This window comes from Aquarana catesbeiana, linkage group LG02 (assembly GCF_042186555.1).
Source record: "Aquarana catesbeiana isolate 2022-GZ linkage group LG02, ASM4218655v1, whole genome shotgun sequence".
NCBI lineage: Eukaryota > Metazoa > Chordata > Amphibia > Anura > Ranidae > Aquarana > Aquarana catesbeiana.
Genome location: NC_133325.1, coordinates 413,349,705 through 413,377,559, shown reverse-complemented (window position 1 = coordinate 413,377,559; position 27,855 = coordinate 413,349,705). Strand labels below are relative to the sequence as shown.

At 42.9% G+C, this 27,855-nt stretch overlaps 1 protein-coding gene across 2 annotated transcripts in view; it reads left to right on the top strand.

Moving 5' to 3' along the window:
* Positions 1-27,855, top strand: part of SMAP2 (small ArfGAP2) — a 64,304-nt gene that overhangs the window by 22,980 nt on the left and 13,469 nt on the right. Inside the window, exons 2-7 of one of the 2 annotated variants that reach the window (XM_073615425.1) lie at positions 17-150; positions 256-341; positions 2,605-2,683; positions 9,647-9,730; positions 11,191-11,272; positions 16,317-16,417. In XM_073615425.1, the coding sequence (XP_073471526.1) occupies positions 17-150; positions 256-341; positions 2,605-2,683; positions 9,647-9,730; positions 11,191-11,272; positions 16,317-16,417 (566 nt within the window). The remainder of the gene's footprint in view (positions 1-16; positions 151-255; positions 342-2,604; positions 2,684-9,646; positions 9,731-11,190; positions 11,273-16,316; positions 16,418-27,855) is intronic. The other variant, XM_073615426.1, reaches the window with a different exon arrangement.

Sequence of the window (27,855 nt, the reverse complement as noted above, 5' to 3'; positions counted from 1 at the left end):
TTTTGTTGTATTTTAGGACCAAGATGGGCCTCTTGGAATATTGGGGTATTTGTGTGTATTCGCTGTGCTGGTGTCCACAGGAACCTGGGTGTCCATATATCCCGGGTGAAGTCTGTGAACTTGGATCAGTGGACACAGGAACAAATACAGGTAAGAGAATATCTAACAGCTACATTTTTGTTTAATGAGAAGAGTTGGAGTGCATATGAAAACGTATTCTTTTCTCGTCCTTCTTTTTTTTTTTTTTTTTTCCAGTGTATGGAAGAGATGGGAAACGGGAAAGCAAAAAGACTGTATGAAGCATTTTTACCTGAAAACTTTATCCGGCCGCAGACAGACCAGTATCCTTTTGTTTTAGAAGCTAAACAGGACGTGATGAATAAAAATAAATAACTGCTGTGCTTAGATCCACACTTGCAATGAAATAACTAAATAGACAGCAGCTAGCACAATATTGAAGAAATAACAATAAAAAGTTTATATAGGTGAGGTGCAGCGCTTGTATAATAAGTCCACAAGAGGTAAATCCAAAAGACATAATTCAACACAGTTCATAGATAATGGTTTAGCAGAAGGTGAGAAGGAAGGAAACTATCACCGGCACCTGATCACACAGCCGCTTACCCTCTTTAGTGGACCTTCATTACAAAGGCCACATAAGCATTTGGATACTAAAGGAAGCCCTTCAGTCTCCGTACGTCCTGGTCTGGAACAGCAAGCCAGAGTGCAGGTAAATCAACCCCTGATATCAGCTTTCCTTTTCAAACAATCCAATAATGATCACCACAGATTACTCCATCCCATGTGAATACAAGGAGATAGACCTCACAGTGCAGTATATCAACCAGCGTTTATTAAAAATAAAATTAAATAGGAGATGCACTCACATGCTCCAGAAATAAAATCACGTTTGTTTACACATCCAACAGTCCCCACCAGCAAGATGGCCGCCACGTCCCAGAGTACGTCAGCGTCACGTTGCCGATTCCTCCCTATGTCTTTTCGTCATGTGATGATTACATGAGGTGATGGGACCTGCTGACTCGCTTACTTCTGTGACATCATCACTAAGATTCCTCAGCTTACAACCAAAAATCTATACCAATTGTCGCAGGACGTCTTGGCACTCTTAATACTCAGTGGGCGAGAATTGATAATGTGTTCTGTAGAAAAGTGACCTAATAAGTATGTATGGCTGTCAGCTCATAACCTTGCCTCTTTGCATACAGCACAAAAGGTATTTATAGCTAAACTTGCTTTAGTTTTGGATAAATTGCATTGCCTTAAAGTATTCATACCCCTTGAAATGTTCCACATTTTGTCATGTTACAACCAGAAATGAAAATATATTTTATTGGGATTTTATGTGCTAGACCAACACAAAGTGGCACATAATTGTGAAGCGGAAGGAAAATGATAAAGTAGAATGAGGTAAAACCCCTATGTTTTTGCTTTTCAGTCCCACTGGGAAGATTGCCCTTCACTTTTGGAAAAGCATTGGTAAATTCAGGGAAATCTTTCCAAAGTGAGTGGGATCCTCAACTTACAGTTGTTACAAAGTTTTTTTTCCCCCCATGGGTATACCTTCATGTGTCGCTCTGGTGACCATTCCAAAATTTTGTATTCCTTTAATTTTTGTCTTGGTGGCAATAGAAAATGTTCTATTTTTTGGGCATATTTCTTTATGCTGTACAAGTGCCCTTCATGTAAATGGAAGGATGTGTGCCCTTACCTGGTCTGCCTGGACGGAGAAGATCCGCTGGTAGTTATGCTGAATAGGCTCAGCCGTGCTATACCCTAATGCTTTTTTCTTCACAGTTTGCATTGGTGTGTATCAAAAACTAGCAAAAATAATCCTAGGAAGGAAGGGCTAACAAAATCCAGCATTTATCACTTGGATAATAATAGTAAGGCTCCATTCACACAACGCCTAAGTCCTGCTACTTTAATGCAATCATGGATGTGACTTTGGCCAATGATAATGGACAAGTGTTGCATATATAACATTCAGATGCAACTTTTGAGGGTTTACATTGCAGTCTCTGGAACTCAAGTTGAATGATAGTGGACCAAAGTAGTGCAGGAACCTTTTCAAAGTCGCTGCGACTTTAAATCGCACATGTTTGAGCAGTTGTCATTGAAAAACATGGTGAGACTTGTCATGCAAATTTAGCATCCAAAGTCGCATGATAAGTCTCAAGTGTGAATGGAGCCTGAGGACCATTGTGAACGAAATCCCAGTGGGTTTATACACAGATTAGATAATTTCTCCAAAGAATACTTTGAGTACTGTACCTTTTTTATAGCAATAAATGGGTAGTAAAGCATCCTCCCCACATGGCTCCTTGATGTTTTGGAAAGTTCTGAGACCATCTAGGTCTCCTGCATGTCTTATCAGAGAATGTTCTATGATCTAATTTCATTAGTTAGGTTCTTTTTCTGTAGGCTTTTCAGTGTTTTCTATGTTATGCATGCATTGCAGGGATCTTGTAGTATACCCAATTCATTTTATTTCTGTATAGGCACACTTTTTTTTTTTTCTTTTTTTTTGTTATTTCTGTGGGCTCTGCACCTCTGTTTCTACCCTTAACATGCAATCTACAGAGCAGTAGAGACCTTTATTAGAGAGAAGTATGAAAAGAAGAAATACATGGATCGCAGTATAGACCTCAATGCATTTAGAGTGAGTGTTGATGTAAAACATGCACAGTTTAGTCTCAAGCTCAGTAGTTATTTACTCAGTGGTGTTGGTAAACATAATAGATATACCTAGTGTTACTGAGGCTACAGAGTAGCTGCAAAGCTGTATGCTGTTGACTGCTTTCAAATAGTCCATGGGCCAGGAAGCTTTTAGCAACTAGTTGAATTGGTCTACTTAAATTTTAGTTGTAAAAGTTCAATTTGCCATTTTCAGAACATACACTGTATGTTGATGAAGTCTGTTTACGTTCTTATACTTGAGGGTAACAAATACACTACACTATAATCCACCAATGCCACACCACGGTCTAAGTTAAAGCTGAACTCCAGACACAAATTTAATTTACCAGTATATGCCATATTCCTCAACCACCAAGGATATAAATTCACCAAATGCATTTGCAAACCCACATATTACCTTGTAAAAGTAGCAGTGACATAATCACTGTGTTGTACATAGCCTGTGCAAAGAGCAGAGCTGTGGAAGTGGGGTCCGCAAAGTTCAGGAGGGGGTAGAGACAAGACCAGTCGCCATGTACAAGGAGAGAGCAGCAGTGACTGGTCTTTATTACAGAAAGCTCCTGCACAGAGATGTGAAGTTTCACACTAGATTACTGCACTAATCTGGAAGAAATACACAAAGCACACCAAGATTCAAGTAAGAATGTCTCTTATATTTAGGCAATCTTGGCTTATACTGGAGTTTGGCTTTAACATGGGCAGCCTGGGTTGCATCTAGGAGCCTTGGCTGGACTCTTGGAAGATCCAAAGGGCCAATTAGAATTCAGCAACTGCTCTATTAATTTATTCAGGTATGTTTTGGTACAGATTAGTAAGAATAAATACATTTTGTTAAATTTCATGAGTTGATTAACAGTCCATAACATCATTATGTGTGTACTGAGTGGAGTTGACCATATCAATAAATGTGTTCAGTACTTTAGCTGGGTCTTTGGTATGCTAATGTCACTTTTTATTAAGAGGAGCCTGTCGGGGTAAAAAAAAAACAGAAGCTGCCATTGCTGACGTGTGTGCACTGCAGCTGTCTTGCATGTTTTTTTGTAGTCCGTCGCTTGTTAACAGTGATCTAGATGACAGCCTCAGAGAGTAAACAACGTCGGGTCCATATTTTTATTCTGACAGGTTTCCTTTAAAGCTGAGGTATGGCCAAAAATATTTCCTAAGTCGTCTTCCAGGACAGCTTTGAGAGATGGCGCTCCTCCTATTGCTACAGGAAACACATTGCCCACATAGTTCAAAAGGCGGTCCCTGAGGAATATGGCCAGTCATTTGTGTTTCCTCCATTGGAGGAGCATGTTGCTGAGGAACCAGTTATTTTATTTTTTTCTCGGGAGGACTACATCTCAGGGGCTGCCTGAAGGGAAGAAGAGACCTTGCAGGGGGACTGGGGTCTATCCAGCAAATGGCTCTTAGTAGAGCCTTACCCACTTTTGGCCCGGGTACCATCCAGCTGATCAGGAGCAGACCCATTTCCCGCCTCCTTCCAGGGCCTAGTGAGGGTCCGTGGTATGCTGACAGCAGTTTCCCTGGTGGCTGAATGCTTGGCTGGGTGAAGCAGCAGTCTGTTTTCTCTCTGGCCGGGCGCCTCTGGCCTGGAGACACCATACGCGTAACTGCCGGCGGAACGGACGTCATCCTCACACGCCGAGACTTCCAGTTTCGGGTCTCCAGGGCGCAGGGAGGAAGGGGAGGGCCAGGCTAGGTCTAAAAACGGCCAGCCAGCCTAATTGAACCGGAGCGGGGGGGGGGATCATGGAGGTTAACTCCCAGGACACTCTAGACCAGGGGTCTTCGCATAGTTTGAAGACCCCTACTCTAGGCGATGCAGGCACCAGCCAAGCACAGGTAGACTGCTGGGCAAGACCGTTTTTATGTGCTTTTCTTTGGTAATGGTTGGCAGAGCTGGACTAGGAAAACCCTAGGTGGTTGATTCCTCACAGTCCTAGAGGAGACAGTCTACTGCTGATGTGATGTTTGATTTAGGGGCTGGATAGCTAATGCCCCCGCCCATTCTGTGTTTCAGGCAAAAGAAACCTCCTCCAGGGAGGACAAATTAGGCTGGAAGAAATGCCCTAATTGTGGTACTAAGCACTCTTCGAGTTACAACAGAGCCTTGTGCAAACAATGCATCACTAATCTGCTAAAGTCTGAGGCAGACTCCCCCCTGGCTACGTTTCTCAGCTCCTTTTTAAGGATCAAGTAGCTTCTACATTTAAATACTTCAGGAAGCTAATCTCTGATGCAAGCACATCAGCAGCTTCAACCAGTAGTGCACCTGTAATAGTACCCTCTTCTCCAGGCCCCACAACCTCAAGTCTGGGGGAGCCCTGAGTGGTTAGCAGTAGTCAGGCCTGTCTTATCAGACTCCGATTTAGAGCAGGATGAAGAGCAGGCCGTAGCTAGCAAGACGGCAAAGTACAAATTGTCACTTGAAGAGATGGACGATTTACTAGGTTCAGTTTACGATACTCTGGAAACCCACGAGGAAGAGACGCAGTTATCTAGACATATGTATCGGGGGTCTAGGGAAAAAGAAAGCAAAAATCCAGTCCATGACATCCTCTCAGATCTAATTCGTAAAGAATGGGCTGAGCCTGATAAAAGCATTTTTCTCCAATTCCTTAAAAAGGAGATTCCCCTTTGACAAGAGTCCAGAAGCCGTGTGGAATAAAACTCCCCAAATCCGATGCACCCCTATCTAAGGTCTCAAAACAGGCAGACTTAGCATTTGAAGACACAGGGCACTTAAAAGACCTGATGGATACAAGAATGGATATAGTCCTAAAAAGGGCCTGGGAGACATCTGAGGCCAATCTAAAACCAGCATTAGCCACAACTTGTGTCGCTAGGAACCTCAAAATCTGGCTGGCACAGCTACAAGAGCATTTAGTTCCAGGGACCCCAAGAGGGGAACTACTTAAGTCTTTTCCAATGCTGTTCAGTGGGGTTTATAACAGACGCGTCAACAGAATCCGTCAAGTTTGCAGCTAAATCCGCAGCATGCTCAGTAGCAGTCAGAAGATCAGTCTGGATGAAGAGTCTGGATGAAGTGGCTACTGAAGAAGCGATCCTAAAGAGCAAGGGACTATCAGGTAGAGTTATACGAAATTTGCTCCAGAACTGCAAACCGGTCATTAGAGCTATCTATGGCAAGATCTGAAAAAAGTTTAATGGATGGTTAAGTAGTAGGACAGATGTAAGCAGGATCTCGGTAAACATCTTGGTGTTCCTTCAAGATGGGATCGATGGAGGGTTGTCGCTTAGTACAATCAAGGTACAGATCGTTGCTTTAAGTGTGTACTTAGATCCTTACAGGAAGGACCTCCTCCTCTCCAGGTTCTGCAAAGCCATCACAAAATTCAGACCAGTCCAAGGCCACAAAACTCCATCCTGGGACCTATCGGTAGTTCTCGGAGTCTTTCTTGGGATACCCTTTGAGCCAATCTCAGAAGCCTCTTTAAGTTTACTCACTCTTAAGACTGTGCTATTAGTCGCAATTACTTCAGCTCATAGAATGAGTGAAATGCAAGTGCTGTCCACTAGAGATCCTTTCCTCCAAATCCTTGACGATGGGGTCATCTTAAAAACCGATCCTGGGTTTGTACTTAAGTTAGTGTCCAAGTTTCATAAATCTCAGGACATTATTCTACCTACCTTTTTTTGTCAAAACGCTTCAAATGACAAAGAAAAAGAATGTCATGGTGGATGTTAGAAGATGCCTTTTTAGTTTATCTAGAAACTACCAAGCATTTTAGGATAGCAGATTCGCTTTTTTTATTTTATTTTCCAGTAAACGTAAGGGTCGTCAGGCCTCTAAAGTTACTTTAGCTAGGTGGATCAGATTGGCTATCACTGAGGGGTACAGAGTTCTAGATAGAGAACCTCCTAAAGGTATTAAAGCACACTCCTCAAGGGCACTTTCTTCTTCCTGGGCGGAAAAGGCTGGTGCCTCCCCCACTCCCCCCCCCCCCCCCCCCGCCCCGGAGCAGATTTGCAAGGCGGCTATGTGGTCAAGCTTTTCCACCTTTACAAAACACTACCAGCTATACCTGTTGTCTAGTCAGGACCAGGCTTTTGGGAGGAATGTCCTCCAAGCTGTGGTCCCCCCTCCTAATCTGGTGAGTACTTGGGGATCCTCTCAAGGGCTGTCCTGGAAGACGACTGGGGAAAACCGGAGTTAGACTTACTGCTAACTCTATTTCCAGTAGTCTTCCAGGACAGCACAATCCCACGCTTGAAGTTAATTGTGAATTGATATTACCTATTCTGGCTTATGTTTTTCAGTTCTGTCCTTTTGGTTCTTGGTTATGACTGGCCTTACTCCTGAGGGGCTGCCTTTTGAACTGTACGGGTGATGTGTTTCCTGTGGCGATGGGAGGAGCTCCATCTCTCCAAGGGCTGTCCTGGAAGACTACTGGAAATAGTTACCAGTAAGTTTAACTTCGGTTTTTGTACCTTTTGCTCAGTAAGGCTGGGTTCACACTATTGCGAATTGCATGCGAGTTTCCCCGCATCCAATTAGCATAGCAAGAGATTGTGACTGGCTCTCTATGGACCCGGTTCACACATCCCCGGAGCTGCTTCAGTGCTAATTGCACAGGAGCCCTGTGCATCTTCTGGTCCATTTCAGGTTCGAATTCAGCCAAAAATTCAGGCTGAAATCGAACCCGAACCGGTGAATGGAGACGCACCAGACACCCTGCTGTGAGCTGCTCCGTGCTCTATTGAACCCAAGTATATAGAAAAAACTGCGCTATACCATAGATTATGTGTGAATGTACAAAAATAAATCATACATATCATAAAGTGGTGAAATATAATAAAATCTGAAAAACTCCTCTCATGAAATATCAACACCCAAAAAAAAAAAAAAAAATTATAGTGATCAAATAAACCATAAAGGTAAATACTAAGCAATGCAAATAGGACTATGAATCAATATATGCATATCAGAGTTCATAAATGATCTTGAATGAAGGAAATCAGAAAACCTCTAGGAAAGGTGAAGAAAGTCCCAGAGAAAAACCCCCTATGCTCTGCGGAGTCCTCTCTGCAGAGCATAGGGGGTTTTTCTCTGGGACTTTCTGCACCCTTCCTAAAGGTTTTCTGATTTTCTTCATTCAAGATCATTTATGAACTCTGATATGCATATATTGATTCATAGTCCTAATTGCATTGCTTAGTATTTACCTTTATGGTTTATTTGATCACTATAATTTTTTTTTTTGATTGTTTTTTTTGGTGTTGATATTTCATGAGAGGAGTTTTTCAGATTTTATATTTCACCACTTTAGGATATGTATGATTTATTTTTGTACATTCACACATAATCTATGGTATAGCGCAGTTTTTTTTTTTATATATTTGGTATTTTTTGTGTGTTTCCCACAGTTTAACTGCTGCTTTTCTGGGGGGGGGGGGGGTTTACATAGTGGTAGCGCAGTATTTTTTCTATGAACCCAGCCTAAGGGTCCATACACACTAGGCTTAAAAAAAATAAAAAAGCCAGTTCTTTTGGCAGAAAAAAATGGTTATATAGAGGATTTTGGACAGGTGTTTTAGGAACGTCTTAGCTTTTTTTTTTTTTTTTTTTTTTTTTTTTTAAGAAAACTCCTCTCAAAAGCACAAACCAGAGGGTTTTTTTTTGTTTTGTTTTTTTGGCTCTAATCGCTGAGCTCCATATATGCCTGTAATCAAGAATGGACACAGGATAACATTGAGCTGCTTCTACAGGCAAAACACAAAATTCCTGTAGAAGCAGCATTTTTTAAGCCCAGTGTGCATGGAGCCTAATGGTTACATAGTTTTGGTTGAAAAAAGACACAAGTCCAATGATGTGTGCCCCCATCTATGACTGCCGCAATGCTTCTAAATGTATTCAGCTTGCAGTGTCTTGCCTGCTCTGAATGTGAGACTTGTACAGGTAGTTCTAGCTGCAGTACACATATCACAGGTTACTCGCTCAGCACCTCCCCCTTCAGAAAAATGCAGATGGAAGATTATTTGATAAATATAAAGCTTGATAAACAGTTATAGGAGATAAAATAATGTTGTTATGTCAATGTATTGACTGTAATTTCTGATGATTTTAAAGAGACCCTGTCACTAGATTAGGTACAGTTAACCAATTACATATGTGCAGTGTTTAAAGTATCTACATACAGGACCCCAGCTACTAAGCAGATTTAGTTGTGCTGCTCATCTCTGAAAATTCTTCCTGGAGTGTCAAAACCAGTGACTTCCAGACCACCCACAATCATCTCCCTCCTAGCTCTTCACTGTACACTGCAGCTGCTAAACTGATGTTTAGGAGCTGTTGGGTGTTTTTTTTTCTGAAGCCCCTGAACTCTCCTCTGTTAGCCTATGTGTCCATGTACACATAGTTGTTTAGAGGAGTTTACAGGCAGCTGAGTTTACTGGAATTTCTCTGAAAGCACAAAAAACGCATTCAGAACAAGGGTTTACCAGCATTTAAAATGCCCCTAAGCGCTAGGCAATAAATAAATAAATACCAAATTCTTTTAGGCATGTTTGAACTGGTTTCAAAAAATGCAGTTTAGGTGAGGCTTTTTTTTGTAATGCAGATTTTCTACTGCTTTACTCCTGCTGTCAGAAAAATCTCAAAGCATGGGAAGTGAATGTAACTATGAGTGCACCATGGCCTACAATAGGACAGCAGCTCTACTAGTTGCTGTCACTTCTGATCTCATGATATTAGTAGATGCGTTGATACATTACACAAATGCAATTAGTGAACCATGTCAGTTTGGTGACAGGGTCTCTTCAATTGTACCTTTTCATTGACTAAAATTATCAATTGCTACCAATCACATGATTGCAAACCTTTGAAAGCCAGTATACTTATGGAGAGACAAACACTTGGTCAAGAATTCGGTATAGCAAAAATACTTGTATTTTAAAACAGAAAGAGAGAGAAAGCAAGTGGAAGAAATCTGAGTCTGCTCCTGAAATAAAGTCAGAGCCCATCATATTTGAGAAGGTTAAACTGGTAAGTATGTCTTCTATGCCCTGTATTAAAAATTTAAAGATGACATCAGCTGTCTTTATAATAAAATGGTCTGGTGTGTAATCGATCATAAAAATGCATTGGGGTTGATTTTCTAAATAAAGCATGTTTTGCTTAGCTTGGTAAATGAGGTAAAGAATACATAATCACATGCAAGGAAAATGAAAGGATAAGTTCACCTTTTGTAAAAAAAAATAAATAAATAAACCCACACACACTTTTTTTTTTCCTACAAGAATTTTTTTTTTTTTTTTTACAAAAAAATTACATTTTTGTATGTAAAAAAAAAAAAAGTGTGTGGGTGTGTTTTTTTTTTTTTTTTGTTTTTTTTTTATACACTAGGTGCCTGCAGTGAAATTCGGCGAGCATGCTCTACCCCTTTATTGAATGAAACGCAATGTATTCATGTTTGGCCAGCTAATAAATTACCACGTGTGTCCTGAATGAAATGGCACCACTTATTTCCTTACCTGTCCCATTCTTACTCTAAACCAGGGATCTCCAAACTATGGCTCTCCAACTGTTGCGGAACTACACGTTCCATGAGGCATTGTAAAACTAACATTCAGACATGACTAGGCATGATAGGAATTGTAGTCCCTGAACAACTGGATGGCCCTAGTTTGGAGACCCCTGCGCTAAACTTACATGTTGCATCAGGTGGGCTTCTGTAAACTTTTTTTTTTTTGTCCTTCCTGCATTTTGCAAGATAGGCAAAATTAATATCAGCTCTTATCCCACCTAGATATTTGTACCAAGGTTGTAAGGGGGAACATTTCCGCCAACCATTAGTGTAATCGGACACTTCTCCACTGGCCGTAAATGAAAGGGAATGCAATTTTCACACTTTGCCTTACTGTCCAGAGCAGCCATTAGTGTATTTCCAGCTTTATGTACATAGAATAGAATGTATTTTTTTTTTTTTTTGCACCAGTTTAAATCTAAAGCTAATTTTGACATTCGGGTGTGCAGGCATGATTAAAAGTCCAGAAAAAAAAAATAAAAAAAAATCTTGCAGTGGGGTAGACATACTTTAATTAATTGAGCATGGATGTTTGTCATATCATATTTGATTGGCACAGAAAAGCCAGCCTGCCTAACAGAATTGATATCAGACATCCGGAAAGAGTAGAGTTACACGGACATATGATGTGATTTAAACAAGATGGGGCAAAAGTCAGCCACCCTAAGTCTATAGACTCCTATTTAGTGCTTTAATTTGTAAAGGCCTTGGTTTAGTAATTTGATGTAAAATTGTAAGAGATGTATTTTGAGGTGGTAAAGCTAAGGCAAGCATTTTGCACTTTCAGTCAGTCAGTACTACAGATCATTGTTCCAGCCAATATTGCAGTTTAATCTGTGTAGTATTTATTACTGCTGTTTAGTACACTAAGGTGAAATGGTTCACTGTGTAGACTTGACTATTGCCCTGTGTCTTTTAGCCACAGAAAAAGGATGAAGCTCACGCTCCTAAGGTGTCTCCCCAGAAGGCAGCAGAACCTGTCGTAGATCTGTTAGGCCTTGGTAAGAAACTATTCGATCATTCTCTCTACTGTCTGTCGTGATTCTATTTTAAAGTATACAAAAGCCTAAAGGTAGACTGTAAATATAATACCCTGTAAGGAAAATAAATCAGAATTAACATATTTTGCAAAGTTGTTTTTTTTTTTATATTGTAGAGCCTGATTATAGGTTTAATACAGGAAGCATTGGACATTTACCAGCATCTGGCGTAAAAAGCATTCAGAGTAACAATTCGTTCTAGCCAGCCAGTGAAGAGCTAGTCTCCTTACCACATGTTTATTAGACCATCTATAGGCCCCGTTGACACCTATGTGTTTGTGTGTTTTTAGGGGCGGTGCTCTAAAGAAAAAATCCTACTTGCACCATCTTTGATACACTTTCATGAAATTGCACATTACATAGTTAGTGGTAACATGTCTAAAATGTAACGCACCGCACAGATGTAAATTGGCTCTTCAAGAGGAACTGCAGTCTGCTCACATAATTTGTAATAAAACATCTTTGCCATTCGGAAGCTTCCCTCAAACCACTTTGCATATTATTTTATTTATATATATATATATATATATATATATATATATATATATATATATATATATATATATATATATATATATACACATATACACAGTGGGGACGGAAAGTATTCAGACCCCCTTAAATTTTTCACTTTGTTATATTGCAGCCATTTGCTAAGATCATTTAAGTAAATTTTTTTCCCATATTGACAGAAAAACACAGAATTGTTGACATTTTTGCAGATTTATTAAAAAAGAAAAACTGAAATATCACATGGTCCTAAGTATTCAGACCCTTTGCTCAGTATTTAGTAGAAGCACCCTTTTGATCTAATACAGCCATGAGTCTTTTTGGGAAAGATGCAACAAGTTTTTTCACACCTGGATTTGGGGATCCTCTGCCATTCCTCCTTGCAGATCCTCTCCAGTTCTGTCAGGTTGGATGGTAAACGTTGGTGGACAACCATTTTTAGGTCTCTCCAGAGATACTCAATTGGGTTTAAGTCAGGGCTCTGGCTGGGCCATTCAAGAACAGTCACGGAGTTGTTGTGAAGCCACTCCTTTGTTATTTTAGCTGTGTGCTTAGGGTCATTGCCTTGTTGGAAGGTAAACCTTCGGTCCAGTCTGATGTCCTGAGCACACTGGAGAAGGTTTTTCATCCAGGATATCCCTGTACTTGGCCACATTCATCTTTCCCTCGATTGCAACCAATCGTCCTGTCCCTGCTGCTGAAAAACACCCCCACAGCAATCAGACCAGAGAATCTTATTTCTCACCATCTTAGAGTCTTTCAGGTGTTTTTTTTTTTTTTTTTTAGCAAACTCCATGCGGGCTTTCATGTGTCTTGCACTGAGGACAGGTTTCCATCGGGCCACTCTGCCATAAAGCCCTGACTGGTGGAGGGCTGCAGTGATGGTTGACTTTCTACAACTTTCTCCCAAATCCCGACTGCATCTCTGGAGCTCAGTCACAGTGATCTTTGGGTTCTTCTTTACCTCACTCACCAAGGCTCTTCTCCACCGATAGCTCAGTTTGGCCGGACGGCCAGCTCTAGGCAGGGTTCTGGTCATCCCAAACGTCTTCCATTTAAGGATTATGGAGGCCACTGTGCTCTTAGGAACCTTAAGTGCAGCGGAATTTTTTTTTGTAACCTTGGCCAGATCTGTGCCTTGCCACAATTCTGTCTCTGAGCTCTTGAGGCAGTTCCTTTTGACCTCATGATTCATATTTGCTCTGACATGCACTGTGAGCTGTAAGGTCTTCTATAGACAGGTGTGTGGCTTTCCTAATCAAGTCCAATCAGTATAATCAAACACAGCTGGACTCAAATGAAGGTGTAGAACCATCTCAAGGATGATCAGAAGAAATAGACAGCACCTGAGTTAAATATATGAGTGTCACAGCAAAGGGTCTGAATACTTAGGACCATGTGATATTTCAGTTTCTCTTTTCTTTTTTAGAGCCCTTGCACACTGGGGCGGTTTGCAGGCGCTATTGCGCTAATAATAGCGCCTGCAAACCGCACCGAAAGTGCCGCTGCTTTCATTCCATTGTGAAAGCCCCGAGGGCTTGCACACTGGAGCGATGCGCTGGCAGGATGGTAAAAAAAGTCCTGCCAGCAGCATCTTCGGAGCGGTGAAGGAGCGGTGTGTATACCGCTCCCGCCCATTGAAATCAATGGGACGGCGCGGCTATACCGCCGGCAAAGCGCCTCTGTAGAGGCGCTTTGCGGTGGTATTTAACCCTTTCTCGGCCGCTAGCGGGGGGTAAAACCGCCCCGCTAGCGGCTGCATACCGACGGTAAAACGCCACTAATAATAGCGGCGTTTTACCGCCGACGCCGCCCCAGTGTGCAAGGGCTCTTAATAAATCTGCAAAAATGTCAACAATTCTGTGTTTTTCTGTCAATATGGGGTGATGTGTGTGTACATTAATGAGGAAAAAAATGAACTTAAATGATTTTAGCAAATGGCTGCATTATAACAAAGAGTGAAAAATGTAAGGGGGTCTGAATACTTTCCGTCCCCACTGTATATATGTTGTGTCAGGATCCATGGTGTACCCTCCCCTCCCTTGTTTTTCTTTTTTCCTCTTTCTTCTGACTAAGACATTGTTCGCTAAGAGATGCTTTTTTTCTCTCTATATAAGATGATAGTGATATTTCTCTGTATTGTGTTTGCTTTTTCTTTTTGTTGGAAAATTTCAATAAACATACAATTACAAAAAAAATAACGTTATAAAAATGCTAGTAGCTTTGCAGTGAGTTTTTGAACATTTTTGCAATAGCGTTTATTAACGTTTTTTCACGTTAGCATTTTTTTAGCGTTTTTTTTTTTTTTCCACTGGATCAAAAACGTTAAACTGGCTGGTGAGCCACGTCTTTGAGCATTTTTCGCCCAAACTCCCAAAAACGGCTGTTTATGAGCTTCAGTGTGCATGGAGCCTAAAGCTTCTGGTACTGCTTAAGAATATGTAAATAGTTTTAATGTCTGTAGTCTGGACCCAGGTGCACTTTTAAACTGTGTGTGTACTTTTGTAATAAATGCCTTGTATGGGTTCTCCTGTCTTTTGTACCCAAACTGACTTTGGATGCAACCCAGACCTGCTCCATACTGCGTTGGTCAGTGTTTACCTCTGCTTTCCTAACCTAGTGCCTGTGCTGCATTGCTGCTACTGCTGTAATCCCTTTTATAAAACCTATGAATGCATCCTCTATAGAATGTTTGTTTATTTGTGAAAATATACAATCATAACTTGTAAATTAGTTTGGAAATTTTAAAGTATAATTAAACCCAAACCATTACTTTTCCATTTAAGAGCCAGTTCACACCTAAATCGCACAGCATTGCAGTCTGCCTTTGGGTCTTTGACCTGCATTTCCTGTAATGTGATGCTATTACAGGAGTTGCCAAGTGGAGTCAGCAACCAGATGCCTAAAAGCTAAGCATCCTGCTGTTTCATCATGTTTTTGGGGTTGTATTCGATATGTGCAAAAAAAAAAAAATCACACAAATACTTATAAGTATAACCTTTATTAAAAGTAATGACAGTTCCAGATAACAGAAAATATAACAATAATACTTAACTAAAGATGCTGTTTCCACTGTGGGTCCCTCCCATGATGGCGTGGCGCAGGTGACCACAGACGCAAGCATGATTGGAAGCTCTGATTTGACACACGTATTACAAGCTGTGTGTGTATTATATAGAGAAAATGGCCAACCTGTCCCCCTCTGCAAGCAATGATATGACCTTCTAAGGAAGATGACACATACCTGAAAGGAGATTAGTGGGCTGGCTTGTCCAAATAGTTCGTTTACAATTACATTCCTATTACATGAGTCTGCTTAAAGCATATGTAAAGGTTTGTTTTAAAAAAAAAAAAAAAAAAAGTCATACTTACCTCCTCTGTGCAGTTGGTTTTGCACAGAGTGGCCCCGATCCTCCTCTTCTGGGGTCCTTCAGCGGCGCTACTGGCTCCTCCTCTTCTCGAGTGCCCTGTTGGAGAGCCGCTGTCCCTCGGGGCACTCGTGCGGGTGCGCTCCCATTTCCTGCAGCTGCGTCCATTGACACAGACAGCAGGACTCGGGCCTCGCCCACTGGCTCCCATGTCATTGGATTTGATTGACGGCAGCGGGAGCAAATGGCTACGCTGCTATCAATCCAGTGAGGACCCGCGACACCGGCTGGAGCTGGTGTGCCCATCCCCTTCGCTGGAAAGACCAGGTTCAGGTAAGTAAAATCGGGGCTGCTGCATCACAGGAGGTTTTTCACCTTAATGCATTAAGGTCAACCTTGAGGGTTTACAACCCCTTTAAGTAACCAGACTCTGTACTGTATTGCCCCTTAGCCAAGGCTTGGAGGCATGCTTAAATATTGTGAGACAATTTAGATAACTTTAAATAAGGAAATATGTAATATGCATTTCCCCGTCACCTGCACCATTAAAGTTGCAGTGCAGCTAATGTAAGAGGGGAAAAAAAATTCCACAGGGCAGGCAAGTTTGCTAAATTGTGTTGAGCTTAAGATATTTGGTGATAAGCTATAGTTTGCTAAGGGCCGGTTCACACTGGTGTGATGTCAGAGTTCGGATGTGATTCGCACCGCACTATAGTGCAAATCACATGCGATCTCTGTGCGATGCAATTTCAGCCATACAAATCGCATGGCTGAATTCGCATCAAACTCGCACAGGACCCTTTTTTGTCTGCAGCAGAATGGGATCACACCCATGCGATCCGATTCCTGTCCGAGTTTGCAGATCGCACTGCGATATGCAAGCTGATTTGGGGGTGTCATTAACTTTTAACTGACACTCCCAGCAGTTCTCATAGGGCAGTGTGAACTGCCGCCCGGAAACCTGCGATGCGGGAACCCGCAGTAGATTCCCGCATCGCAGCAGCGTGAATCGGCCCTAAAGGTGATTTCTGAAGGTGTGGATCTTGAAAATCTTATATTGTCTCATTTTCCTGGATGGTAATGGTAAATGATCTGCAGAGTTGCCATTTTAATGTATTTGCTTGTAGATACTCCAGTGGCTACAACTTTTACCAATGGGAAGTCAAACACCAGTTTGGAGAAGGAATTGGACCTTTTTGGGCCTACATCAAGCTCTAAACACAGCCAGGTAAGCATGTTTTTCTCTTGCCTTTTTTGTATTGCAAACATCTAGCTAATGTCTTAACCACTTGCCGATCAGCCGCCGTCGTTATAATCGTCAGGTCGGCTCGTACATTAAATTACATTTGTTTTTATTTTTTTGCCAAAAATATGTAGAATACATATTGGTCTAAACTGAATTTTAATTTTTTTACTTTTAAATTGTTGGTCTTTTTTTGTTTATAGTGCAAAAAATAAAAAACGCAGAGGGGATCAAATACCACCAAAAGAAAGCTCTACTTGTGGGAAAAAAGGATATCGATTTTGTTTGGGTACAGCGACGCAGGACCGCGCAATTGTCAGTTAAAGCGGCACAGTCCTTATCGAAAAAAATGGCCTGGTCATTAAGGGGGCAAATCTTCCGGTCCCTAAGTGGTTAATATTGCTTTCTGGTAATACTCAGTTGAAGCGGTTGAAAAAGTATATGTTAGGATTGAAACCGTTCCATAGTGCTTTTCATCTATTCATTTTAGGTTACATTCCAGAGGAGTCGATAGCTTTGTTTTTCCTCTCTCAAAGTGGTGAACTAGGATAAAGGCAAGTAATTTTATAGCCATTATGCCTTTTAAAGTGGTTGGAAACCCTTACATATACCCAGTGAAGTGACTGGCCTCAGGTGATGGAGATTAAACAAATCCTACAATAGTTGTACCTGTCTGTCTGCAGCCCTTTCCTCTCTGCATCTGTTTTAATGTGCTGCATTTTAAAAGCTTGTCTGAGAGTTCAGAAAAAAGGAGAGGAGAGCTGAAGTGTTACTCTGCAACTCTTCACAGTAAGAGCTGTGAAAATGTGGAATAGACTCCCTCCAGAGGTGGTTCTGGCCAGCTCAGTAGATTGCTTTAAAAAAGGCTTGGATTCTTTCCTAAATGTACATATGTAATATAACTGGATGCTAACAAGTAAAGTTAATCAAGGGAATATCTTTGCCTCTTGGGGGATCAGGAAGGAATTTTTTCCCCTACTGTAGCAAATTGGATCATGCTTTGCTGGGGTTTTTCACCTTCCTCTGGATCAACTGTGGGTATAGGGTTGTGAATATGGGGTTGTATGGGTTTTTTTTTTTTTTTTAATTCGTTGAACTAGATGTGTCTCTTTTCAATCTGACTATGTAACGCTCAGTGAGGAGAGCTCTGACAGCTGACTGGAGGGAAGGAACATGCCTCCCTGCACAGGGAACAGAGCTGAGGCTGTCTATCAGCTAGATGTCCCTCCCCTGTAACCATTTTCTCTTAGTGTCAGGAAAATTTGTCAGAAGTGACATGCAGATAGTGGAGGTAAGAATCAGCAGACAAAAGGAACAGGTAGAGCCCTTGATTGAGGCAAGTGCACACTATAGAGGGATATGCTTTCTTCAATATTCATGTCCAAGGCTTACAACCCCTTTAAGTTGAGTTTATGCAGCATGCTTTTTTCTTTTTTTCTATAATTGCAGCAATTGTTAGCCCCATTCTGGCAAAAAATCATTTTTAACCATAGCGCCCGCCCCCACCCCCCTAGTGGAGGCAGATTCACTCGCCTAATTCCCTGGTCCGCATCCCTGTCTATCCCTTTTTGATGTCTTCTCCTTTTTTTTTTCTTTTTTTTTTCTTTAGCGATCAGATCACATTCCCTTTAACCATTTGCTTACAGGGCACTTTCAGCCCCTTCCTGCCCAGGCTAGCTTTCAGCGCTGCCACACTTTGAATGACAATTGCGCGGTCATGCAACACTGTACCCAAACTAATTTTTTTTATCCTCCTCCCCCCCACAAATAGAGCTTCCTTTTGGTGGTATTTAATCACTGCTGGGTGTTTTGTTTTTTGCTAACATTTTTAAATTAAAAAAAAAGTTTTTCTTAGTTTCTGTCAGAAAAGTTTGTAAATAAGTAATTTTTTTGCGGCACTGATGGGTGCTGGTAAGACGGCACTGAAAGGCAGCACAGACTTGCCTCACTGATCATCAGGGCACTGATGATCAGTGCCCTGAGGATGAGTACAGGTCTCCCCTGTTAGGAGATGCCGCTGATCGCCTCTCCTCTCCTCACACTCTGTCAGTGTGAAGCGTGGAGAGCCGATTACCAGCACTTCCGTGTTTACATGTGATCGGCTGTGATTGGATACATCTGATCACATGGGTAAAGAACCACGGCATTGGCTCTATACCAAGATCGGGGTCGTGCTGTGTCCTAGGAACATAGCGGGTCCCCGTGATCGCCACGTTGTTCGCCCCAGGTTCATGCAATCACACTGAGACTGGGCAAGATTATATGGCATCGGCCCAGAGCAGGAGGGGATCCCGCCCACTGTAATTTGTCTATGTGGTAGGCGGGTAAAGTAATAACTGTCATGACAGAAGTATGCTTCGAGTTAAATTCACATTTCTTTTGGTACTGCAAGACTCGCAGCAAAGTGTCCAGCATTGGCCTCCTGGCACTAAAAACTGTACTAATGACAAAGATAAACGATGATTTGCAAAGGGAGGAGTAACCTACAGAAATGAACCTAGATTCATTTACCTGGAGTCAGATCAATGGATGACTGGTGGCTGTGGGTAAACACAACTAAGCCAATTTCAATAGGCTCTTACACGCCTCCTGAAAAAGCTAGATGTCTGACATCAGTATGTTTCACATTTCTGAAACATTCTGTAAATGAGTGCCACAGTGCCAGAGCTTATCTGTAATACTTGTTCCAGGTTAGAGATTTATACAACACTACAGTCAAAGCATCAGAATGGGGAGGAAAGGAGAATGACAGACTGTGCTGAAGGAACACGTATTATGGAGGGAGAAAAGAAAAGTAGGACAGGTGCCAAGGAAGCGTAAAAAAAAAAAAAAATATCTTTTAAGTGTTTTTTTACCTCCCTGATATTATCTCCTTTCTACCTTGGGCAGCCTCTGAACATTGGCACTGCAAAGCCTGTCAGTCTGTCTTCCTCTTTAGCTGAGCCAAGTCTAGGGATGGGCTTTATTTTCGGGTCGACTCAAACATTGGCTGTAAGCCAGTTCGCCGAACAGTGAACAATTTGGGGTGTTCGCGGCAAATTCAAAAGCCGCGGAACACCCTTTAAAAGTCTATGGGAGAAATCAAAAGATATAATTTTAAAGGCTTATATGCATGGTATTGTCATAAAGTGTTTTTGTATCAATGCAAAAAGAAGTTTTAAAAACGGCCGTTTTTTCGAGAGCAGTGATTTTAATAATGCTTAAAGTGAAACAATAAAAGTGTAATATTCCTTTAAATTTCGTACCTGGGGGGTGTCTATAGTATGCCTGTAAAGGGGCGCATGTTTCCAGTGTTTAGAACAGTCTGACAGCAAAATTAAATTTCAAAGGAAAAAAGTCATTTAAAACGCTCGCTTCTATTAATGAATTGTCGGTCCGACAATACACATAAAAGTTCATTGATGATAACGGCATGGGATTTAAAAAAAAAAAAATGCGTGGGGGTCCCCCTAAATTCAATACCAGGCCCTTCAGGTCTGGTATGGATATTAAGGGGAACCCCGCGCCAGAATTTAAAAAAGGTGTGGGGGTCCTCCTAAATTCCATACCAGACCTTTATCCGAGCACGCAACCTGGCAGGCCGCAGGAAAAGGGGGGGGGACGAGAGAGCGCCCCCCCTCCTGAACCGTACCAGGCCACATGCCCTCAACATTGGGAGAATGCTTTGAGGTAGCCCCCCAAAGCACCTTTTCCCCATGTTGATGGGGAGAAGGGCCTCATCCCCACAACCCGTGCCTGGTGGTTTTGGGGGTCTGCAGGCGGGGGGCTTATCAGAATCTGGAAGCCCCCTTTAACAAACGGCCCCCCAGATTCCCCCCCCCCGTGTGAATTAGTAATGGGGTACAAATGTACCCCTACCATTTCACAAAAAAAGTGTCAAGGTTAAAAAACACGAGACGGTTTTTGACAAGTCCTTTATTAATTTCTTCTTCTTTCCGCTTCTTCTTCCATCTTCTTTTTACTGGTGTTCCTTCGGTGTTCTTCCTCCATCTTCTTCTTCTCCATCTTCTTCTTCCTCCGCTCTTCTCGTCCCGCATCTTCCTCCAGGCTTCTTCTCCGCACGATCCGCCTCAGTGGGAGTCTTCTGCGGTGTGACGCTTCGGTTCTTCTGACATTTTCTTATATAATGGAGGGCGGGGCCACCTGGTGTTCCCCGTGTTGTCAGAGTGGGGCGGGGTCACCCAGGTACGTAAACGGGTGACCCCGTCCCCTCTGACAACACGAGGAAAGCCACAGGGAAGTCCGCATGCGTCAGGAGGACGGGATCACCGGGTGGCCCCGCCCTCCATTATATAAGAAATGTCAGAAGAACCGAATCGTCACACGGCGGAAGACTCCCACTGAGGTGGATCATGGAGCGGGGAAGATGCGGGACGAGAAGAGCGGAGGAAGAAGAAGATGGAGGAAGAACAACACCAAAGGAAGCCCAGAAGTAAGAAGAAGAAATTAATAATAATAAAGGACTTGACAAAAAAAAAACCGTCTCTTGTGTTTTTTAACCTTTTTGACACTTGTTTGTGAAATGGTAGGGGTACAGTACCCGATTACCAATTCACACGGTGGGGCGGGATCTGGGGGTCCCCTTGTTAAAGGGAGCTTCCAGATTCCGATAACCCCCCGCCCGCAGACCCCCACAACCATCGGGCAAGGGTTGTGGGGATGATGCCCTCCTCCCCATCAACATGGGGACAAGGTGCTTTGGGGGGCTACCTCAAAGCACCCTCCCAATGTTGAGGGCATGTGGCCTGGTACGGTTTTGAGGGGAGGGGGGATGCTCTCTCGTCCCCCCCTCTTTTCCTGCAGCCTGCCAGGTTGCATGCTCGGATAAGGGTCTGGTATGGATTTTTGGGGGGCCCCACTCCATTTTTTTTTTTTTTTGAAGCGGGGTTCCCCCTAAAATGGTCTGGTATGGATTTTGAGGGGGACCCCCACGCCATTTTTTTTTTTTTTTTTTTTTTTTGGCGCGGGGTTCCCCTTAATATCCAGAAGGGCCTGGTATGGAATTTAGGGGGACCCCCACGCCTTTTTTTTTTTTTTTTTTTTTTTTTTTTTTTTTTTGGTTCGGGGTTCCCCTGTGGGGAAATCCCATGCCGTTTTTATCAATGAACTTTTATGTGTATTGTCGGACCAACAATTCATTAATAACTGCGAGTAGTTTAACCACTTCCGACCGCCGCACGACGATGTACGTCCAAACTTTGAACGGGGATATCGTTGTTATGGCAGCAGCTAGCTGCCATAACCCCGGTATCCCCGTTTTCGTGCCGCGGCCGGCTTTCAGATAAAAGTGGTCCCTGCGGCGGATTCTCCGCAAGATCACTTTTATCGGTGGCGGGAGAGGGGCCCCTCCCGCCGCGATCCGGTGCCCTTCGCCGCTTACCGGAGCCGTCGGTAGCGGCGGAGGCGATCGCGTCCTGCTCTCTGGTGTGTCTGGAGACGAGTGAGGCTAAGATGGCGCTCACTCATCTCCATGACACTGCTGGGCGGAAGCGACGTCAAAACGTCACTTCCGTCCACGCCTCTTAAAGGCATATTTTTTCAAATCTCATTTTTCTAAATGACTTTTTTTTTTTTTTTTTTATTGCATATTAGTGTAAATATGAGATCTGAGGTCTTTTTGACCCCAGATCTCATATTTAAGAGGTCCTGCCATACTTTTTTCTATTACAAGGGATGTTTACATTCCTTGTAATAGGAATAAAAGTGACACAATTTATTTTTACACTGTTTAAAAAAAATAAATAAATAAAATATTGTAAAATAAATAATTAAAAAAAAAAAAAAAAATTTTTAAAACCCCCCTGTCCCGACGAGCTCGCGCGCAGAAGCGAACGCATACGCGAGTAGCGCCCACATATGAAAACGGTGGTCAAACCACACATGTGAGGTATCACAGCGACCGGTAGAGCGAGAGCAATAATTCTAGCCCTAGACCTCCTCTGTAGTGCAAAATATGCAACCTGTAGAATTTTTTAAAGTCGCCTATGGAGATTTTTGAGGGTAAAAGTTTGACGCCATTCCACGAGCGGGCGCAATTTTCAAGCATGACATGTTGGGTATCAATTTACTTGGCGTAACTTTATATTTCACAATATAAAAAAAATTGGGATAACTTTACTGTTGTCTTATTTTTTTATTCAAAAAAGTGAATTTTTTCAAAAATAAGTGCGCTTTTAAGACCGCTGCGCAAATACGGTGCAAAAAATAAATATTGCAATGATCGCCATTGTATTCTCTAGGGTGTTAGAAGAAAAACCATATATAATGTTTGGGGGGTTCTAAGTAATTTTCTAGCAGAAAAACCTGTTTTAAACATGTAAACACCTAAAATCCAAAACGAGGCTGGTCCTTAAGTGGTTAAATTACTTTTTTTCCTTTTGAAATGTCATTTTGCTGTCAGACTGTTCTAAACACAGGAAACATGCACCCCTTTACAGGCATACTATAGACAGGTATGAAATTTAAAGGAATATTACACTTTTATAGTTTCATTTTAAGCATTATTAAAATCGCTGCTCCTGAAAAAACGGCCGTTTTTAAAACTTTTTTGCATTGATCCTTGTCCCCTGGGGCAGGACCCAGGTCCACAAACACTTTTTATGACAATAACTTGTATATAAGCCTTTAAAATGAGCACTTTTGATTATTCATGTTCGTGTCCCATAGACTTTAATGGTGTTCGAACAAATTTTTTGCCTGTTCTCAAGTTCTGCTGCGAACAGAACCGGGGGGTGTTCGGCTCATCCCTAGCCAAGACATGCAATAAGGGCTGAAAATGCACACATTTTCATTACAGAAAGTGACACATTTTTTGAGATGGAGAAGGAGGAGAGTTTCCAATAATAAAGTGACTGCTCTGGGCTTTAACAAAATGGCTGCCTCCAGCAAGAAGAAACAGGAGCAATACTGGAGGCAATTTCCAGCACACACTAATTTTGGTAGCCTAATTATTATTAATGTATGTTCTTTTGTTAAATAACATTAATTTTATCATATGGTTTCAGGCAAAGTTTCCACTTTAAGGTGCCTGTGCACCTGTGGATTAGCTGTATGGCCACTTCTGTCAGTTAATATAGTGTGACTACTTTTTTTTTTTATCCATTACTCTTAGGCCCCTTTCACACTGGGGCGGTGGGGGCGTCGGCGGTACAACAGCGCTATTTTTAGCGCTGCTGTACCGTCGTTCTTGCAGCGGTATTCGGCCGCTAGCGGTGCGGTTTTAACCCCCGCTGGCGGCCGAAAAAGGGTTAAAATCCCTCTTACAGCGCGGCTATTGCCGCGGTATAGCCGTGCTGTCCCATTGATTTCAATGGGCAGGAGCGGTGAATACACCGCTCCTTCACCGCTCCAAAAAAGCGGTTTGCAGGACTTTTTTCACCGTCCTGCCTGCGCACCGCTTCAGTGTGAAAGCCCTCGGGCTTTCACACTGAACAAACAGCGGAGGCTGTTTAGGGGCGGTTTGCAGGCGGTATTTTTAGCGCAATCCCGCCTGCAAACCGCCCCAGTGTGAAAGGGGTCTTAATCCTCCTGTTTAAATAAATTGTTGCAGCTATAGCCTAACGTGGGGGTGTTTTTTGGCACATCTATTTCAACACATTTTGATGTGCAATGACATGTTCTATGAATGTAGTCCTGCCTACTGTAGGAGGCACACACGGTACTCCCCTAGCTCTGGGTGCCAGTTTAAACACTTTTCTTTGTTACAGACAAGCTTACTACAGCTCCAGCAGCACTGATGTTGTGACTACCTTTCAGGGGATCCCTTCACCCTTATGGCAAGCCAGTGAACACTGTTACGCAGGGCTTGATTTGGTGGTTCTGGACCTTATTCTCCCCACCATGGAGTCTCCCTTTATCTCCTTGATGAATCCCCTATTCGTTCTTTTTAAAACTGAGCTCCATCCAAAAGGGGCAAGTTTTGCTTATTTGCCGCCCCCCCTCCGCTGCCACATTTGGCACCTTTCGGGGGGGAACGGGGACCCCCCTCATCCTTCCCCAGCCTCCAGACCAGTCACGAAGTGCAGCGCGCATCACGCATGCACAGTAGGGAACTGGCTGTGAAGCGGCAAGGCTTCACTGCCAGTTTCCCTCACCCAAGATAGTGGTGGCAGCACCCGAGAGCCATTTAAAAAATTGGCTCGGGTGAAGACACTGCTGGATTTGTGAACAGATCAGTGTCTTAATATTTAAAGTGAGCAGCTACAGTATTTGTTTTTTATCTTTAGGAGCCTGGAGCTCCTCATTAACCATCAAGGAATTTTCAGCCTGTATGGTAGACCTAATGGAGAAAGTCTTTACCCTAATAGAGACACCAGGATGCACAAGGCCTCTGACCCACCATTTGGCATCCCTGGCTGAGTCTTTGTTCAACTTGTTCATTGTGGCAGTGCTATTTCCTGAGGAAGATGAGTAAGTGGGGGGGGGGGTGGGGGGGGGGGGGGGGAGACTGCAAACTCTTCTTGGGAACTCCTCCCAGGAGGATTGCCAGCCACCCTCAAACTCTCCCATGCTGAAAGAAACCATTAAGGTTCTGGTGGACAAAGTACACTCCTGTTTGAAGGTTGAACTGCCCCACTTACTGGACTGAAGGTCAGCAGCAAGGGATCACTTCCCAAAACTAAGAAACCTCCTAGATTCTTTCCAGTTCACCCACTAGTGCAAAGCATTCTGTACAAGGACTGTCCGTGGCCATACAAAATGTGTACGCCTCCCAAGAGGCTTACCGCAGAAAGTGCAAACTGCCAACGGTGAATCCGACTATTTCCTGCCTCAACAGTTTTCTTATGGTTGTTGAGGATTTCCTGGTCTTCAAAGAATGAAACGTATAAGGCCCTCCTAAAAATCCTCTTTGGCTCTATCAAGCTTTACCATCCAACTGTGCTGGTGTCTATGGCTGTTTGACAAACACTCGCTTGGCTAAGCAAGTGATTTGCAGCCTCTGTTGAGTTCTGACTGATGCCTGGGTACGCCAAAAATTATCTGTCTTATCAGTAGCCTTGCACTATTGAGTAGATGGTTTGGCAGACTCCCTGTGCACTGGCTTTTATGTCTGTTCAGATGTGCTTGACTCTCTGGCTGCTGAACTGGTCTGTGGAGACAGTCGATAGGAGAACTACTGTTTTGTAGAGTCATTAGATGCTTTCATCAAGGAAGTTACAGACAGAGCACAATCTTACCTGGTTAGAAAAAGCTAAAGGTCCAACAGCAAAATTGTTGGAGGACTCTCAAAGTTCACTCTAAAGCCAAGTCTGTCAACAAGTTGTGTTGAGAATCCTGGATGTCCAAGCCAATCAAGTCCTCCTTGCAATGAACATGCTCCCCCCACTTATGAAAATAGAGTGATATCTTTTGGCCTTTTTAGCAACCTGGACACAGGGCGTTTCCAAACTTTAGGTCTGGGATGTGGTTACCCAGTGATGCAGGCTGAAATTTCACTCCCTGCTTTGTGTCCTCAAACATTTTCACCTCTCCAATGAGATTGTGGGCCTTCCAGACTGCCTTGCAGAAATTTCACTCTTTGGCAGTGATTGCCCCAGATGCCTCATGGGAACAATTTTCAAGGCTTTTATACAAACCTGTTTACAGTCCCCAAGCTCAGTGGGGACATTTGCCCTATCCTAGACTTGAAGGCTCTGAACATCTTTTTGCGGCTTTAAAAGTTCCAAATGGAGTCAGCCCTGTGTGTAATTGCATCTCTGCAACATGGGAAATTTCTAGCATCGATTGACATCAAGGATGTTTATCTACGTGCCTCCGTTTTTTTTTTTTTTCCCAAACATCAGTGATTCCTGTGGTCTGCGGTGGGCAAGCAGTACTTCCACGTTGTGTCGTTTTCCTTTTGACATGACCATGGCTCCCTAAGTCTTCACCAAGACTGGAGTGCTGCACACTCGGGAACTTCACGTTGGACCTCTGAATGATCTCCTCTTAAAGGAACACTCTGTCCAAGTCCTGGTGATGGCTGGTGCAAACACTTCAGAGCTTCTGTATTTTGAAGATCCACCAGAAGTCTGTGTTGGGTCTGACCCACCCCTTTAACTACCTTAGCCTGGTCTTGGACATGGCCTAGGCATTTCTTCCCCAGGAACATGCCTCTCTCTGTTCATATCCAGACCCCAATGGTCTGATTTTTGCATGAGAATACTGGGCCTTATGGTGATATTTGCCCAATTTTACTCCAGCTCAATGTGCTGCCTGCATGGGACAAGCTCCCTCAGTCTCTAGAGCAGCTTGGATATTTCTGACCTGGTGGCTGACCAGCTCTGTGCTGGAATCGGGGAAGTCCTTTTCCCCCAATAAGCTCAAAGACTCTCACGATGGCTGCTAGCCTGATAGTCTGGAAAGCAATTCTAGGGATGTGATTGTCGAGGGAGTGCAGACTCGCGATAAATATTTTCGAGCTAGGGCAATTCAACTATATATGCTATGGTGGACCAACCAGTTTTAGTTGCTACCAACAAGGGTTCATTTAAATGAATCATCACAACAGCACCAGAAGCCATGCAGCCCTTTGAAAAGCTGACCTAATTCTGGCTTGGGCTGAAAGGCATGTTCCCTATCCACAATTCACATTCCCGAAGTATACAATTGTCAGGCAAACTTGCTAAGTCATTAGCACCTGGATGTGGGGAATTGGTCTATTTACCCAGGATTTATGTTACCATCAGGAGACTCGAGACAAACATCTGTCGGCATCCCACTTCAATACCAAGGTGGACAGGTTCGTGACCAGGATCAAGGATTTAAAGGACTTTGTGGTGGACGCACTGGTGGTCCCATTGGATCAGTTCTGACTGATATACACCTTTATTATGTTAGATTATTTCTTAACTGCTCTGCAGACAGAGGGCATCTGGTGTTCTTGGGACACCAAACTGGCACAGAAGGACTTGATACCTGGGCATTCTCCAACTCCTGGGAGACGACACTTCGTGGGCACTTCCCAACTGACTCAGCCAACTGTTGCAGGGCCAGTCTACCATCCTGCTTCACGCTGGCTTTTTTGATATCTTGGCTGTTGAAACCCATGTCCTGAGAGACTGGGGTCTTTTGGATTTCATTATCCCTATGCTATCTAACCCCTAGTCTTCGAATGTATTTTTATAAAGGTCCTGGTCTTCCTTCCAGGTTCGTGGGCTCTGGCCGTTTGAATGGCCAAGCTGCTATGACTTCTCTCCCGCGGCACAGCTATCTCAATTCCGTCCATTGAGAGTGCCCTGTGCATGCGCTAGTGAGGTCACTGGCTGCTTCACATGTAAACTGTTGTAGCCGTAAACTTGATATTGATTTTTTTTTTTTTTTTTTTTTTTTTTTTTTTTTTTATTCAGCTAGTTATTGTCTAAAGTAAAAGCGATACGGAGTCACTTTCTCTGAACTCTGAAGGAGCCACACTCAGTAATTCTTGGCTTTTCCTGTACCTCCAT